Source organism: Ascaphus truei, chromosome 11, assembly GCF_040206685.1.
Source record: "Ascaphus truei isolate aAscTru1 chromosome 11, aAscTru1.hap1, whole genome shotgun sequence".
Classification (NCBI taxonomy): domain Eukaryota; kingdom Metazoa; phylum Chordata; class Amphibia; order Anura; family Ascaphidae; genus Ascaphus; species Ascaphus truei.
In genome coordinates, this window is record NC_134493.1 from 31,562,839 (window position 1) to 31,579,750 (window position 16,912).

At 42.4% G+C, this 16,912-nt stretch overlaps 1 protein-coding gene across 4 annotated transcripts in view; it reads right to left on the reverse strand.

The window, feature by feature from the left end:
- The window catches only part of PDGFA (platelet derived growth factor subunit A), a 48,956-nt gene extending 32,860 nt beyond the window's left edge, over window positions 1-16,096 (reverse strand). For 2 of the 4 annotated variants that reach the window (XM_075565480.1, XM_075565481.1), the window contains exons 1-3: window positions 15,705-16,096; window positions 7,397-7,501; window positions 4,790-4,977 (exon numbers count right to left, since the gene is read on the reverse strand). In XM_075565480.1, the coding sequence (XP_075421595.1) occupies window positions 4,790-4,977; window positions 7,397-7,501; window positions 15,705-15,828 (417 nt within the window). In that variant the 5' untranslated portion in view covers window positions 15,829-16,096. The remainder of the gene's footprint in view (window positions 1-4,789; window positions 4,978-7,396; window positions 7,502-15,704) is intronic. The other 2 variants (XM_075565483.1, XM_075565479.1) reach the window with 2 other exon arrangements.
- Between the last annotated feature and the right edge of the window lie 816 nt (window positions 16,097-16,912).

Here is a 16,912-nt window from a genome sequence, read left to right on the forward strand (position 1 = left end):
CACACACCTTCTATAAAGATACTGCACACACACACCTTCTATAAAGATACTGCACACACACCTTCTATAAAGATACTGCACACACACACACACCTTCAATAAAGATACTGCACACACACACACACACACACCTTCTATAAAGATACTGCACACACACACACACACACACACACACCTTCTATAAAGATACTGCACACACACCTTCTATAAAGATACTGCACACACACACACACACACACACACACCTTCTATAAAGATACTGCACACACACCTTCTATAAAGATACTGCACACACACACACAACTTCTATAAAGATACTGCACACACACACACACACACACACACACACACACACCTTCTATAAAGATACTGCACACACACACACACACACCTTCTATAAAGATACTGCACACACACACACCTTCTATAAAGATACTGCACACACACACCTTCTATAAAGATACTGCACACACACACACACACACACACACACACACCTTCTATAAAGATACTGCACACACACACACACACACACACATTCTATAAAGATACTGCACACACACACATTCTATAAAGCTACTGCACACACACACACCTTCTATAAAGATACTGCACACACACACACACACACACACACACACACCTTCTATAAAGATACTGCACACACACACATTCTATAAAGATACGGCACACACACACACACACACACCTATAAAGATACTGCACACACACACACACACACACACCTTCTATAAAGATACTGCACACACACACACACACACACACACACACACACACACACACACACACACACACACACACACACACACACCTTCTATAAAGATACTGCACACACACCTTCTATAAAGATACTGCACACACACACACACACACACCTTCTATAAAGATACTGCACACACACACACACACCTTCTATAAAGATACCACACACACACACACACACACACACACACACACACACACACACACCTTCTATAAAGATACTGCACACGCACACACACACACCTTCTATAAAGAGACTGCACACACACACCTTCTATAAAGATACTGCACACACACACACACACACACACCTTCTATAAAGATACTGCACACACACACACACACCTTCTATAAAGATACTGCACACACACCTTCTATAAAGATACTGCACACACACCTTCTATAAAGATACTGCGCGCACCTATAAAGATACTGCGCACACACCTTCTATAAAGATACTACACACACACACCTTCTTATAAAGATACTACACACACACACCTTCTATAAAGATACTGCACACACACCTTCTATAAAGATACTGCGCACACCTATAAAGATACTGCGCACACACCTTCTTATAAAGATACTGCACACACACACACACCACCTATAAAGATACTACACACACACCTTCTATAAAGAGACTGCACACACACACACACCACCTATAAAGATACTACACACACACCTTCTATAAAGAGACTGCACACACACACACACACACACACACACACACACACACCTTCTATAAAGATACTGCACACACACACACACACACACACACACACACACACACACACACACACACACCTTCTTATAAAGATACTGCGCGTACACCTTCTATAAAGATATGGTACACACCTTCTATAAAGAACTGAACCCTCCTTTTCATACCCAGTACACATTGCACACCAGACAGCAGACTAGGGTTAATGGGACCCACTTCTTACTTCTCAAAAAGCAAGAGAAGTGTTCCAGATCACCCCTTGCTTTCCTCCAGAGCGGAAGTACTTATCCCAGGCTGTTGAATTTGGTGATGACTGAAGGGATTACACAGTTACTAAGCCCAGTTGTAATTATAATTATTCGTTTGAAAAGAAGGCCCCTTTGCCAACCTCCAGTTAATTGCTTCGTTAGATGTTGTTGCTTGGGCAGCTAGAATCATCATTTATTCATCTTTAGATATGGACACAAAGCAGCCGGCGAAGCTGCTATTTGTTTTAATATGTTCATCAATAAAATCCACACAGTGATAAGTAATTAGCTAAATTGCGATCGATCGGTGAAGATTTGGCTCGGGTTCACTAAATGGCTGTCATTGCAGCAGGAGAGGACCAAAGATGCAAAGTTCTGTGGGGAAGATCATGTGACCAGGCAGTCACTAGATACAATTGGTGCACTGCTAGAGAGAGGGCAGGGCTCAAAAAGGGGTGTGCCAGAGCCGGTTTCAGAAGAGGAAGGGGATGTGACTTTGTAAAAGGTTGCTATAGAAACAAAAAATGCTTGTTCTATTATAATACATTAAAAATGTAATTCAGAGTTTTTTTTAAAAATATGCTACACAAAAAAACACGAAGTGCCCGCTTAGCCTGCTGAGAAGAAACAGAAAACTTTTACTTTCTAGAGCGGTGCTATCAGGGTATAGACATATGCATACACAAAAGATAAAGGACCCTATTATGACGCACACTTGTAGTAGTAGTATTTACTAATCAGGGTTAAGATGGAATTATATTAGGTACTATAACAGTCGAGTCATTTGCTGGTTAAGCGCAATTTTATCTGTGTTCTTGTTTATATCCCAATAAAATGTATTTATTTTAGTTTTCTATTAGTAGACTTAGCGTGCGTCATAATACGATCCTTTCACTTTCGTGCATAAAAAATATGCTACAAGTATTTTCTCATAGAACAGAACCGATTTATTTAAAACCGCACATGTTGGATATTGAACGGTCTGCAGCTTTAACGCAAGATAGTGTTTTGTTCGATTTATGTGCGGTGATCTCGCCACCACGTCTCCAAGAAAGAAAGATTTTATAAAACTAGACCTCATGCAAAAAAAATGGCGAACACTCAAACATATTGCAGAAATACGTGGCACAGGCCACCAATGTATAAAACTCTTTCCACCACATCCTGCGTGACCTTCCCGTACAATTTGCAAAATGATGGCGTGCGTGCGCGCGCGCACACACACACACACACACACACGCACACACGCACACACACAATGCTGCCTTTGATGTAATTGACGGTTTCGTGTGTGTCAAACACCCCCAAAACAAAACGCCGTATAATATCGACACACTGTGCGCCATTGTTTCATGGCGAATATCCAACTTCAACAATTAAACGCCCTTCTCCCAACATCGACTGACCACCTGTCCTTTTTCCTTTACTTAAATCAATTAATGATTGAAACAAGCAATTACGCTGATTTTTTTTCCCACACAAGGTGCTAAGATGTTTAGAAGTGGAACTAATGTAAAGCAATTTATCCAAAGAGCCTTCTGATCCGGCGGTTCTGATGTTTTTTTCATCTGAACAGGATCAACACTACAGGACCGCTTGTGATTTACATATTCAACTTTGGTTGATACATTATGGCAGGGATTCTCAACTGCAGTCCTGAAGACCCACCAACAGGTCAGGTTTTCAGGATATTCCTGCTTCAGCACAAGTGGTGCAATCTTCGACTGATCAACAACTATGGGGCTTGTTCAATATCCCTCCCAAAGCAGTTTTTCAGGCTATTTTCAGACAACATTTTCCATTGACGTCACTGGACATTTTGTCCAAAAACGCTGTCAGCCAGCTCTGGGGGTTATAAAATGCTCGGTCAGCCAGTTCCCGCGGTTAGAAAACGCTCGGTCAGCCAGCTCTGGCGGTTATAAAATGCTCGGTCAGCCAGTTCCGGCGGTTAGAAAACGCTCGGTCAGCCAGTCACGGCGGTTAGAAAAACGCTCGGTCAACCAGTCCCGGCGGTTAGAAAACGCTCTGTCAGCCAGTTGCCGCGGTTATAAAACGCTCGGTCAGCCAGTTCCCGCGGTTATAAAACGCTCGGTCAGCCAGTTCCCGCGGTTATAAAACGCTCGGTCAGCCAGTTCCGGCAGTTATAAAACGCTCGGTCAGCCAGTTCCCGCGGTTATAAAAACGCTCAGTCAGCCAGTTCCCGCGGTTATAAAACGCTCGGTCAGCCAGTTCCGGCAGTTAGAAAACGCTCGGACAGCCAGTTCCAGCAGTTAGAAAACGCTCGGTCAGCCAGTTCCCACAGTTAGAAAACGCTCGGTCAGCCAGTTCCCACAGTTAGAAAACGCTCGGTTAGCCAGTTCCCGCGGTTATAAAACGCTCGGTTAGCCAGTTCCCGCGGTTATAAAACACTCGGTCAGCCAGTTCCGGCAGTTAGAAAACCCTCGGTCAGCCAGTTCCCGCGGTTATAAAACGCTCGGTCAGCCAGTTCCCGCGGTTATAAAACACTCGGTCAGCCAGTTCCCGCGGTTATAAAACGCTCGGTCAGCCAGTTCCCGCGGTTATAAAACGCTCGGTTAGCCAGTTCCGGCAGTTATAAAACCCTCGGTCAGCCAGTTCCCGCGGTTATAAAACGCTCGGTCAGCCAGTTCCCGCGGTTATAAAACGCTCAGTCAGCCAGTTCCCGCGGTTATAAAACACTCGGTCAGCCAGTTCCCGCGGTTATAAAACACTCGGTCAGCCAGTTCCCGCGGTTATAAAACACTCGGTCAGCCAGTTCCCGCGGTTATAAAACACTCGGTCAGCCAGTTCCCGCGGTTATAAAACACTCGGTCAGCCAGTTCCCGCGGTTATAAAACACTCGGTCAGCCAGTTCCCGCGGTTATAAAACACTCGGTCAGCCAGTTCCCGCGGTTATAAAACACTCGGTCAGCCAGTTCCCGCGGTTATTGACATATGTCAACCAATAAAAAAAAACAAAAAAAAAGTCACTTCAATCCTACCAAATGAGCCTGGTGCCGCATCTCCTTACCTTGACACTTCTGTGATGTATCCGTGACGGCTGGCATTTGACGCTGCTGGTATTGCAACACCCAGTGCATCGTTTTACCTCCACGCAGGGCGGCCAAATCAGAAAATTGGCAGATGTGGGGTCAATTTGGCTACGAGGTATCTCGTATATAACCACCCTCGTTTTGCAGACGGCAGGGACAGCTTCCTCTGAAAAGAGAGCGATAAACAACTGAGAAGTGTGTGTATAATGCGCACACGTGTTACAGTGCCTGTGATCCACCCCTCACTATACAAACATCCCCACCCTATCTGGAACTCACAGGCTCAGCATTGGAGTAACACAGAACAGGGTTGTAAATAGGACTTGTGATTGAATATTATATCCAAGGAAAGTTATGAGTCAGATACCTGTACCCAGGTCAAAGTTTGGGGTGGCTTCCTCATTCCTCCTGTACTGCAATATATAACAGACGTCCATCCACTATAAAAGATAGTTATGATATTTTTCAACTCCGATGAGTCGTATAAAACACTCAATTTTTCACCTCATCATTTAGTTCTTCAGAACCAACTCATGACATTATTACATCTTAGAGGGGAATATGCAAGCCCCATGTATAATGCTTCTCACATATTGTCTTCTGGTTGGCTGCTTTGCTCCAGATCCATACACGACTCAAGGTTATGAGTCACCACAACACCTGCCTGGAATTCTAGCTATGCAATACGTCACTGCCGGCTTACTATATATTCACGCTCAGTAAGTGTCGAAGTGGAGAGCACATGGCGTGTAACTGTTTTGTTTCTTGAATTGTCCATGATGATCACTCAAGACAAGACAAGCAGAACAATGTTCAATGGTTTGTAACATGTACAAATAAAAACATTCAAGATTAAGTACAGTGATAAATGTCACCATTTACATCAGTTTGGAAGGAAAATGTTGTAAAATATAAAGGTAGTAAAAATCAGAGCAGGATGTAAATTCTTTACAGGAATACTTGGATAGACGGGAAGCTTGGGAGGAAAACAGCAGATTAGGTTTAATACAGATAAACGTAAGGTTGTGCATTAGGGAAGCAAGAATAAGCATGCTACATACTGTACATACTAAAGAATTAGGTAAAATCCTTGATGGAGAAGGAATTAGCAGTGCTGGTAGACAGCAGCCTTAGCAAAAGTGCCCAATGTCAGGCAGTAGCTGCAAATAATACGTAACATGGGGTGTGGATGGAAGGAAAGACAGCATAATTCTGCCATTGTATAACATCCTTAGTAAGTACCCGTTGAATATGGAGTACAATTTGGGGCATTGCGCAATATAAAAATATATATAAATTATGGAACTGAAAAAAGTGCAGAGAAGAGCCACCAAATGAATAAAAGGGGACAGACGGTCTGACTTATGGAAAGGCTATGCAGATTCCGTTTGTATTAGAAAAGAGGCATCTAAGAGGGGATTTAATAACTATTTGCAGATATATTCAACATCAATACGAGGAACTTTCAATTTCACTTTGATCCCTAGGACAGTACAGATGACACAGGGTCATCCCTTGAGATTGGTGGAAAGGCGATCAAACCAGCAACAAAGGAAAGCAATGCTCCATTAAAAGGTAGTTACAATGTGGGCTTTACTACAGCTGGAGACTGATGGCAGCTTTTTAAGAAAAGGTTAGACATCTTTTTAGAAAGGAACGGTATACAAGGATATGCCAAATGTGTTAAACATAGGAATAATGACCCAGGGAGAAACCGTATTGCCATTATTGGTCTCAGGAAGGAATTTATTTTCCCCTTATGAGACATAATTGTCTCCTACTGTCTCTGTGCGTTCTCCCTACCTACCAATTAGATTGTAAGCTCCTCGGAGCAGGGACTCCTTCCTTAATGTTACTTTTACAGTATGTCTGAAGCACTTATTCCCATGATGTGTTATTTATATTTGTTATTTGTTATTTATATGACATGTATTACTACTGTGAAGCGCTATGTACATTTTATGGCGCTATACAAATAAAGACATACATACATAATTGGCTAATGTTTCACAGGAGTTTTTGGTTTGCTTCCCTCTGCATCAATAGAACTAGAAATACAGGACACAGGTTGAATTCAATAGACCTTTTTTTTTTGAGGGTGGAGGGGGGGGGGTTTAAACCCTGTCTACTATATATGTAAATGGAGTAAGTCGATATAGATAGATATGACAAGTAAATTAGCGTGATCTTATACAAAAAAAATGCCAGATTTGCTTTAACTGCCTATTTTCCTTAATTATGAAAGATCCTCTGATTTATTTCCATGGCATATGTTTATATAATCTGAACAATTTAGCCTGCTTATGCTGTATAAACCTGAAACCTATATTTCAAACTAACAGATAAATCCACTACTTTCAACTCATTTCTTGTTTATAACGGCACCTTCTAATGATGAAACAGCCATCGTTTAGAAAGAAAGCTCATGGATTTGCTTCCTTTTCTCATGGGACTGCAAACTAGAGACCGTGAAAAACTCAGAATTCCATCAAATCTACAGAAGCCGGAGGGATCTTCCAATGTTAAAGCGGTTACATAAACAAAATACTCATCGAGTCGCATGTCCACCCTTTTTACCAACTTACCAATGCTTCTCTTCCTACGACTCGGCACAGAACGTTTTTCTTGTACATGTTTATTGTGATGGAAGTTGTGTGTTCTTAGGTTGGCTCCTGAAGCTTCATCATTTCCTACAGAAGAAAAGCGTAGTCAAGATGTAAGTCAGCGCCTAAAAAGATCCATGTAACACTTTGCGCAAAGATATTAACGCGCGTGATCTTGGTGAGAAACAGGATATTATTTAGTGCCATTTATACAGTGATACGAGGGACAAGTATGGAAGAAACCATATAAATACTGTGTTTCCTGACCTCGGAGACAGCAAAGTGAAACAACATTTACTGCTAATAAAGTAATATTTATATTCATCTTTCAATGCAGATTTAATTTACAGATTACATTTTGCTGTTGCTATAGTGGGATTCTTCTTGGTGAACAGTATGAGAGAAGTTATTCATTCCCAATGGGAAACATGTTCGGGGGGCCAGAAAAGTGTCACGCGTAAGATCATTTGTGGCCAGAAAAGGGTCCTTTAGCAACTCAATACAAAATGCTACTAATCCCTTAAGGATGTCCTGTTCGAGTCTTACATTGGAAGCAAAAGGAGTCTACAATTCCTGATGGGAGAATAAAGGAAGAACAGGAATGGGAAGGATAAGGGGTGGAAATGACTCCACACATCCTACTTCCCAGCACCCTTTACAGATACACACCACTGAAAAAACACACTACTGGGCCTACATATTCCATAGCTTTTGAACACCAATGAAACATATCAGCACTCCTACTGTTTAAATGTGACTCATCACACAGTAGGATTGTGACGGAATACAAAATCAGACTGGCAGAAGGTGGTCTTCAAAGACCATGGGAGCAATAGATGGAGTCATGGCAAGATTCTACTCATCTAGTTGAGAAATAAGCTGTAAGTAAAAAAAGAAAAGTCCTAAGGCATTACCATAATATGCAAGTGGGGCGTTCACTGTTCCCCATAGGGAAACTGCATGTGGTGCCATTATATTGTTTCACCTATATGAGGCTAACAGAGGTCCTGAGTAATTGTACAAACACATTGTATGTGATTAACTCCACTGTACATCTTGTTTCCATAACACGCTTGAAAACCGGTTGAATGTGGACTGACAGTAAAAGGTCGTCAAATTGCTAAATGATGCAAGATCATTCAATCTCAACTAATAGCCACACTGCACCAATCAGAACTTTACCAGAGAATATAAGTCAGGAACGTTCCACATTTAACAGAAATACATACAGTTTCCTGTTTCACTTGATGAGTTGGGGTACCTTAACTATAGAGGTGACATAGATACAGATGCACGGACCTTGGCCCCTTGCAGACGCACTTACTATAACACCCTCCTACTGTCTCTAAATTCTCCCTACTTACCACTTTGAGTGTAAGCTCTTCGGGGCAGGGAATCCCTTCCCTTCCGCTCACGTCTGAAGCGCTTATTCCCACGATATGCTCTTATTATGTCACGTGTACTACTGCTGTGAAGCGCTATATATAAAAACGTAGATATTATACATTTAATCTTACTGCAGACCCTGTGGCTGTTTTCAAACCTGTAATTTGCCAAGTCTACCAATTGTGTAACAAAAAAAAACAATGAAAGATGGAAAATGTGTCAGGGAAGCTGCCAGCTTGCAATTCATCAATATCACTGGTACTCCTAACAGGTGTCAAACCATGGATGCCAGAATATAAAAGACCCCCGTGTTTGGATATGAATGCTTGTGTACCAGTTGCATTGAAACCCCTATAGCACTGACAGTATCAACAATTGTTTGCTGCCTTGATCTCTGGAATTCAGCCTGCACAGGAACCTTTGATTGCAACTTCACCGTTTCCATCTTGATACCTCGTTCTCTGCTCCACTAAACTCCTCTTTGGTTGGGGAAGAAGTTGCGTTTAGAATGCTTTTGTGGCAATGAACCAAGTAGTTTCATTCTAATTCTTTCTGCACTGGTGTACGGACAATGTTTAGGGAACGGATAAAATATACGGTCATTAGTTCTGGCTTGTTCCGTAACGTATCTGAAACTGCAACTTGATCATTACCAACAAAATGGCAAAATGGAGGAGTGCCAAGTGCACTAAATAATAAAGCTGCCCTGTGTGGAATGCTTCTTACATTGGCCCGCTTGGTAACGTGCCAGGGATGTGCGTTACATCTGCAGAACCCTGGGACATTGGATATGGAGCTAGAAAGACATAACCTGACTGAAGCCGCAACTCATGATGGTGTGTGTGTGTGTGTGTGTGTGTGTGTGTGTGTGTGTGTGTGTGTGTGTGTGTGTGTGTGTGTGTGTGTGTGTGTGTGTGTATATATATATAGTTGCAGACCTGTCTAAGACATGCAAATGAACATACAGTAATATTTACAGTTGCTTTATACTTTACTGTGGAAGGTTTTTGTCACTTTTTTTACCCACCATAACCTTAATAAATTGTGGTGAATACCTAGTCTAGTCTCAAACCCGCTTAGCCATTAAGACCAACCTCACACTGATGATACCCATCAAGGTTGAAACATGTCTGTGAGTGGGTTTAATGGCTTTGCATCTCATCCCAGCCTCTATTTGGAAGCTGTGTTTAAAACAGCATGCATTGGCTTGAGGATTTGCTTGTGTAATACGAGCTTGAGACAAAAGGTGGCACTGAGTGCTCATTTGCATGTCATTTCCCAGAATCCCTTGCTGCAGTGGAAGCGCTGTATGCTGGGCGATAATGGGGAAAGACAGGGTTGCAGACCTTTCTAAGACTTGTAAATGAGCATACAGTAATATTTACAGTTGCTTTATAATATATATATATATATATATATATATATATATATATATATATATATATATATATATACATACATATATACATACACACACACACACACGTTTTACTAACTCATTAAGGTATACAGTCTAGATTAATCTTGTTGCTATAAAATGAAAGCTAGGTTCCATATATGATCCTGTGTTGAAATTATATAACTCTGCCATTTAAAACCATAGTGGTGACCAAGAAACCCATGATATGGAGGTAAATAAGAGAGTGGTAGCTAAAAATGCTATGATTTTTTTTTTTTTACCACGCCATATGCTACCCAGCTGAAAATACCTGTATATCAGTCCAGACGTACTAAACGCCGCAGAAAAAAAAGCCATGCCTAAAGAGATCTACAATATTCTTTGCTGGCATGGTATAACTGCCAGCATAACCCTGAAAATTAGGATATATAGGCAGGCCTCACTGTTTTATTATTTTACAACAGTGTTTTTTAACAGGGGTTCCCTGAGCATCCCTAAATAGGTTCCCTGCAATCATCAGGTCATTTGAAAATTGTACCAAATACAGAAGAATTTACAATTTGCAACTGATCTCAGACACACTATTAGAGAGGGTTGGGGTTCCTTACAATGCACCCGATCTCAGACGCGCTATTAGAGAGGGTCGGGGTTCCTTACAATGCATCTGATCTCAGACGCGCTATTAGAGAGGGTTGGGGTTCCTTACAATGCATCTGATCTCAGACGCGCTATTAGAGAGGGTTGGGGTTCCTTACAAATGCATCTGATCTCAGACGCGCTATTAGAGAGGGTTAGGGTTCCTTACAATGCATCTGATCTCAGACGCGCTATTAGAGAGGGTTGGGGTTCCTTACAATGCATCTGATCTCAGACGCGCTATTAGAGAGGGTTGGGGTTCCTTACAATGCATCTGATCTCAGACACTATTAGAGAGGGTTGGGGTTCCTTACAATGCATCTGATCTCAGACGCGCTATTAGAGAGGGTTGGGTTACCGCAAAATTTCACAATATCATTAAAGGGTTCTTTAACCAAAAAAAAAAAGGGTGCAACACCACTGATTGACATAAATGCCAGTTTGCTTGTGTGAGAGAATGATGCGGCAGCTGCTGATGAGGGCATGATAACACTTTAATACGGGGTTATGTATTATGACACCGTGTACAAGGAACAGCAATTCCACGTGATAAGTGATTGGCCCCAAGAAAGGTGCAATTGGTTCTTTGATCACTTTCGGTAAACATTTATAATGTATGATCACATCATTAATTATGTTTCGAAACATTAAAATGACAGAGGGGCTTCTGTGTAAAGCATGTTAATGAAGGGTGGAACACCTAGCTGAAAGTGTGAATTATTAATTAGGCACATTAAATGTTATTTAACATCTCAGATCCAGTTTCTTCTTCACAATTAACAACTGATCTCACACCGACATATATTGCACCCTCCTTAACCTGCTGTAACCATTAAATAGGTTCAGCTAATACACCTTAGGCCTTAGGGTATCACATTTCCAATTTGAAATAATGTTGCAACTCTATAATGATTATTAAAGAGTATGTATGTATTTATATAGCGTCATTAATGTACATAGCGCTTCACAGCAGTAATACACGTGCCAATGATATAAATGACAAACAATACAAATAACAGATCATGGGAATAAGTGCTTCAGACATAAAAGTAACATTCCGGAAGAGGAGTCCCTGCTCCAAAGAGCTTACAATCTATATGGTAGGTAGGAAGAACGTAGAGACAGTAGGAGGGCGTTCTGGTAAGTGCGTCTGCAAGGGGGCCAAGCTTTATGTATGAGGTCTAAAGTATCAGCCATGGAGCTACTCATATGCTTTTTTAAGCAGGTGTTTTAAAGTGGGTCTTAAATTGTGGCTAGAGAGGGTGCTACTCAGATATTGAGGGGAAGGGCATTTCAGAGGTGTGGAGCAGTCAGTGAGAAAGATTTGAGGTGGGAGAGGGCTTTAGATACAAAGGGAGTAGAGAGAAGACATCCTTCAGCAGAACGCAAGAGCCGGGATGGTGTACAGCGAGAAATTAGGGCTGAGATGTAAGGAGGGGCAGAAGAGTGTAACGCTTTAAAAGTGAGGAAGAGAATTGAGTGCGTAATACGGTATTTGATAGGAAGCCAGGAGAGGGATTTCAGCAGGGAAGACACAGACAGATTTAGGAAAGAGTAGAGTGATTCTGGCAGCAGCGTTTAGGATAGATTGTAGGGGAGACAGGTGAGAGGGAGGAAGGCCGGACAGCAGGAGGTTACAGTAATCGAGACGGGAGAGAATGAGGGCCTGAGTCAGAGTTTTAGCAGTTGAGCAACAGAGGAAAGGGCGTATCTTTGTGCTGTAATATTGAGGAGGAAAACAAGAGACAGGTTTTAGCTACCTTTTGAATGCGAGAGAATGTGAGAGAAGTCGCGTGTGACCTCTAGGCAGCGTGCTTGTGCTTCTGGGTGAATGATCGTAGTTCCAACAGTAATGTGGAAGGAGTTAGTAAGGCCAGGTTTGGGAGGAAGTGTGAGGAGCTCTGTTTTTGCCATGTTAAGTTTCAGTCGGTGGATGGCCATCCAGGATATCGCAGAGAGACATCCAGAAACTTTGTTCTGTACAGCAGGTGTAAAGTCAGGGGTTGAAAAGTAAATTTGTGTGTCGTCAGCATAGAGGTGATATTTAAACCCAAGAGATGCGATTAGGTCACCTAGAGAGTGTGTAAAGAGAAGATGTCCTGGGACAGAGTCCTGGGGTACCTCCAAAGAGAGATTGATAGAAGAGGAGGTGTTAGCAAAAGAGACACTTAAAGTACGATGGGAGAGGAGATCCAGGATAGAGCTGTTACGAATACCAAGAGTATGGAGAATGCGAAGAAGAATGCGAAGAAGAAGAGGGTGGTCCACAGTATCAAATGCAACACTCCAGAACTGACCACTTATTACACTTGCATATTGTATCAACTATCTCATTGAAACCTACCATATGCACACTAGCATATATACAACTACTAGCGTGTATACAACACGCGTGTATCAACAAGCAAACCAGGTAAGGTTAGAAGCCCTGAGGATGGAGTGTAGAAAATTCAGTTATATTCTGCCCTCTAGAATAGATTGTTGAATACTGAACTATCACACTGATCTTTAATGTAAACTGATACACATAGCTTTGGTACGGTCATATCCAGAATGTTATATATAGATATTATAACCAAAATACATTAGAGGTTTTCCAGTTAAATGGATATGAATATATCTCCTGACGCGCAAACACAGTAAGACTATCATGGACGGATCCATATTTAAATACATGGGTGCTTACGAGAATGTATGTAACATGTATGTATGTATGTATGTATGTAACATGCATGTCTCAGCTGGTGTAGGATTAGGAGCGCTCAGTTTTTTGCTGAATAAATAATTTATTACAAACAAGATCGACGTTTAGCTCCAAACGTGTAACTTAACCTTGATATCAATGTTAGGAGCGAAATGTCCATCTCGTTTTCAAGAAACTATTTATTCAAAGACTTGACAGTGTTCTAACTCCTACATGTGTGTATGTATATGTATATATCACGCTCAAATATATGCAATAACCACAACATTGAAGTGTCACAAAGCAAGCACACATTCTCTATATTAAATTGATGGAAACACACTTTTTCCTTTGAAAGATAACAGCTTGTTTTATCTGTGGGAAAGGTACACAATCCCCGCCTGTAGCAGTGCTGCTCCAGCGCCTGCATACAGCTCAGCAGCATAACAGGGGTCGTGAAGCAGAAAACTCACCCTACACAAATAACCCGCCAATTATCCCCAACGTGATGTGAGACAAGTGAGTTTCTGTGTTCTACAACTCGGCAAAACAATGACATGGAAGCAGGGGGATATCAGCCTCCCGACTCTTGTTACAACAGGCTGTCGGATCCCATTCAATTGATTTGTTTTAATACCCTACAAATAATTGCTTATTATTTATGCCCATGGCCGAAGTCGGAAGGTCCCAACACGACTTCAAAAGGAGTGCGGAGAAATTGCTGAAGGCGCACACTTGTGGAAGAGGTGCCACCCAAAACGCATCAAAGGAAAACTTCCCCGTTCATTAGACACCAGATCATAACCCTGCCATTGTCAAACCCGGCTTTCCACCACCGAGCATAATCTTTTCCCTTGTTTATCGCTCACAAAAATACCGCTGTCAACAGGTAAAGTGCTGCATAATACCTGGTGCCATGTAATCCCAGATAATTGAAATAATTATAATATAATATATATATTTAACTGCTTTAATAGGGATATGTCGTCATTACAGTACAAAAGCAGTGGGGTAACCTGTAGCACAAACACAACATAATTTCGCAACGCTGAGGTGCAAAGGAAGTGACTGGGCAGCGAGATATTTGTGAGGATGGAACGAGGAAAGAAGAGATGATGGAAGTGGAGACGGGCCGGTGCTGAGGTGTGTTTCTGCTGCCCCATTCTTTAATTTTACCACTGGTCTTCCCTGCCCTCCGTTTTTTAACTGCTTAGTGTATACTTGAGGCTCTGCATAGATATATACTGGTATATCCAAGCAAGGGTGCTCAATTGCAGTCCTCGTGACCCCCCCAACAGGTCAGGTTTTAAGGATATCCCAGCTTCAGCACAGGTGGCTCAGTCAAAGAGCCTGCTTCTGAACCTGTGCTGAAGCTGGGATATGCTTAAAACCTGGCCTGTTGGGGGGTCTTGGGGATTGGAGTTGTATTAGAACATGCTGGTAAACAACAATTAAACGTTTTTGTAAAAAAAAAAAAAAAAATGTCCATTATCAATTTTCCACAATTCTTTTAAAATAATGCTTGGTAACTCAGCCCTGATCACTGCATGTTTGAAATAGCTCAAGTATTCAGTCCTCGGGCATCTAGCAACGTAGATTTGCCACTGTTTCTAATCACCACGTCACATCCCGATCCAGTCCTGGTTTTCCAGCACCGATCAGTGTCTGCAACAGTCTTAAAACCAGAGACACTGAGAATCTCCCACTTCACAGGGCAGTACGTTGTACTTTTCAGTGCCAGGCAGGGGGGGGGGGGGAGATTGGGGGAGAGAAGGGGCTACAATGCTGCCACTTCTAGCTGTGAAAATGTTCTAAAATCTTGAGAGGGTGGGCCTGTCCTTTCTTTGCCCTATTGTAGAAAGTCGAGTTGCTCTGTGCAACAGGCAATGAACATGAACACAAGTGACCTTTTATTCCATGTTGTAATGCTTGGGCTTCCCTTCCCAGGAGACTGCAGCCCACACCCACTCCTCATTACAAGCAGTGTTGGTTTATCAATTGGTTGACTCGGCTCAGCTGGCGTTTATTGCTTTGGGTTCTGACCTTTGTACCCCAGTCTCTGGCCATTCATGAGCAGGACCCAGAGCAATTAAGAGGGCCTGCGGCCTTGTCACTGGCGAGCTGGGGGTGCCACCCTTCTGCCAGGGATCGGAAGGAGGAGAAGGAGAAAAGGAAATGGAATTTACCTACGGAATCAATCTCCAGGAGTCGCTGCAGGTCGCTGATGCTGCGGATTTCGCTGTGAGCCAGCCTCTCGATCAGCTCCTGAGGGATCTCTGCTTCCTTCACGCCGCCAGGGAATAAACACATTTTAAAACACCATCCATAGCCACTTCCCTGTCATAATCCACTCCCACAATTCAGTCTACAGCTCGTGTGCACCCTCCCTCCCAAGTGAACATGCTGCAGGATATAATAAACTGAGTATGACTGTGACTGAGCACTTCTGAAGAACAGAGACCCCACCAAAAATAAACACATGTATCAGCTGCTGCGAATAATCCCACCTAGACACAGCCAAACACCTTAAGATAAATCGTATAGCGGGGGCGAGTATTGTAAGTAATGCAGAAGAAGTTCCCCTTATCAAGGGGTAAAGGGTCGAAAGGAATTTCCTACAATTTCAGCAAGCGGCCTCCATGCGTTCCCTACCACAGCGATTGTATTATTCTAACGTACTCGCCCCCTTCTTGTAACTTTCTAGAGATGTCATTTTTGTTTGTTGAATTTGGCCATTCAGCCGAAACTTTGCCAAACAAATATGACGCCGAGTATTAAAAGGCCATGTACATCGCGAATTCCAACAGCCGGAAATGGCTTCAGGTCACAGGGACTTTTATACCGCCACTTTACCGACATTCTGCCCAAAGAAGTGACATTTCACCGTATTCTGCCAAAAATGGTGCACCCAATTCTATTTTCACTCAAATCAACAGAAACGGGAATTTCTGAGAAACACACACACACACACACACACACACACACACACACACACACACACACACACACACACACACACACGCACGGAAATTTGAAGATATTCGCTCAACTTCATCGCCCATCTGACCCTCTGGTGACCAGCGCTGCATCTTTTTGTTGTACAAAAAGTTTCTACTTCTGTCCTTTTCCCCAAATATAAATCCCCCTGTAATCAGCCAGGTGGACTGCAGAGGCAGACAACCCCAACCTGCTGCAAAGGCTCTCTATGGCTGTTACATTTCTGTTGGTGTCTAAGAACAAATAAAGGGAAAAAAACAGAAACCAGTCATAAGACAGCATACTGCATAGCAAGATTACATGCAGAGGTGCAGCAAACCGAGAGATGAGAGAGAGATGAAAGAGAGAAATGATAGAGACAGGATAGAGAGAGAGAGAGGATGGAGAGAGAGAGAGA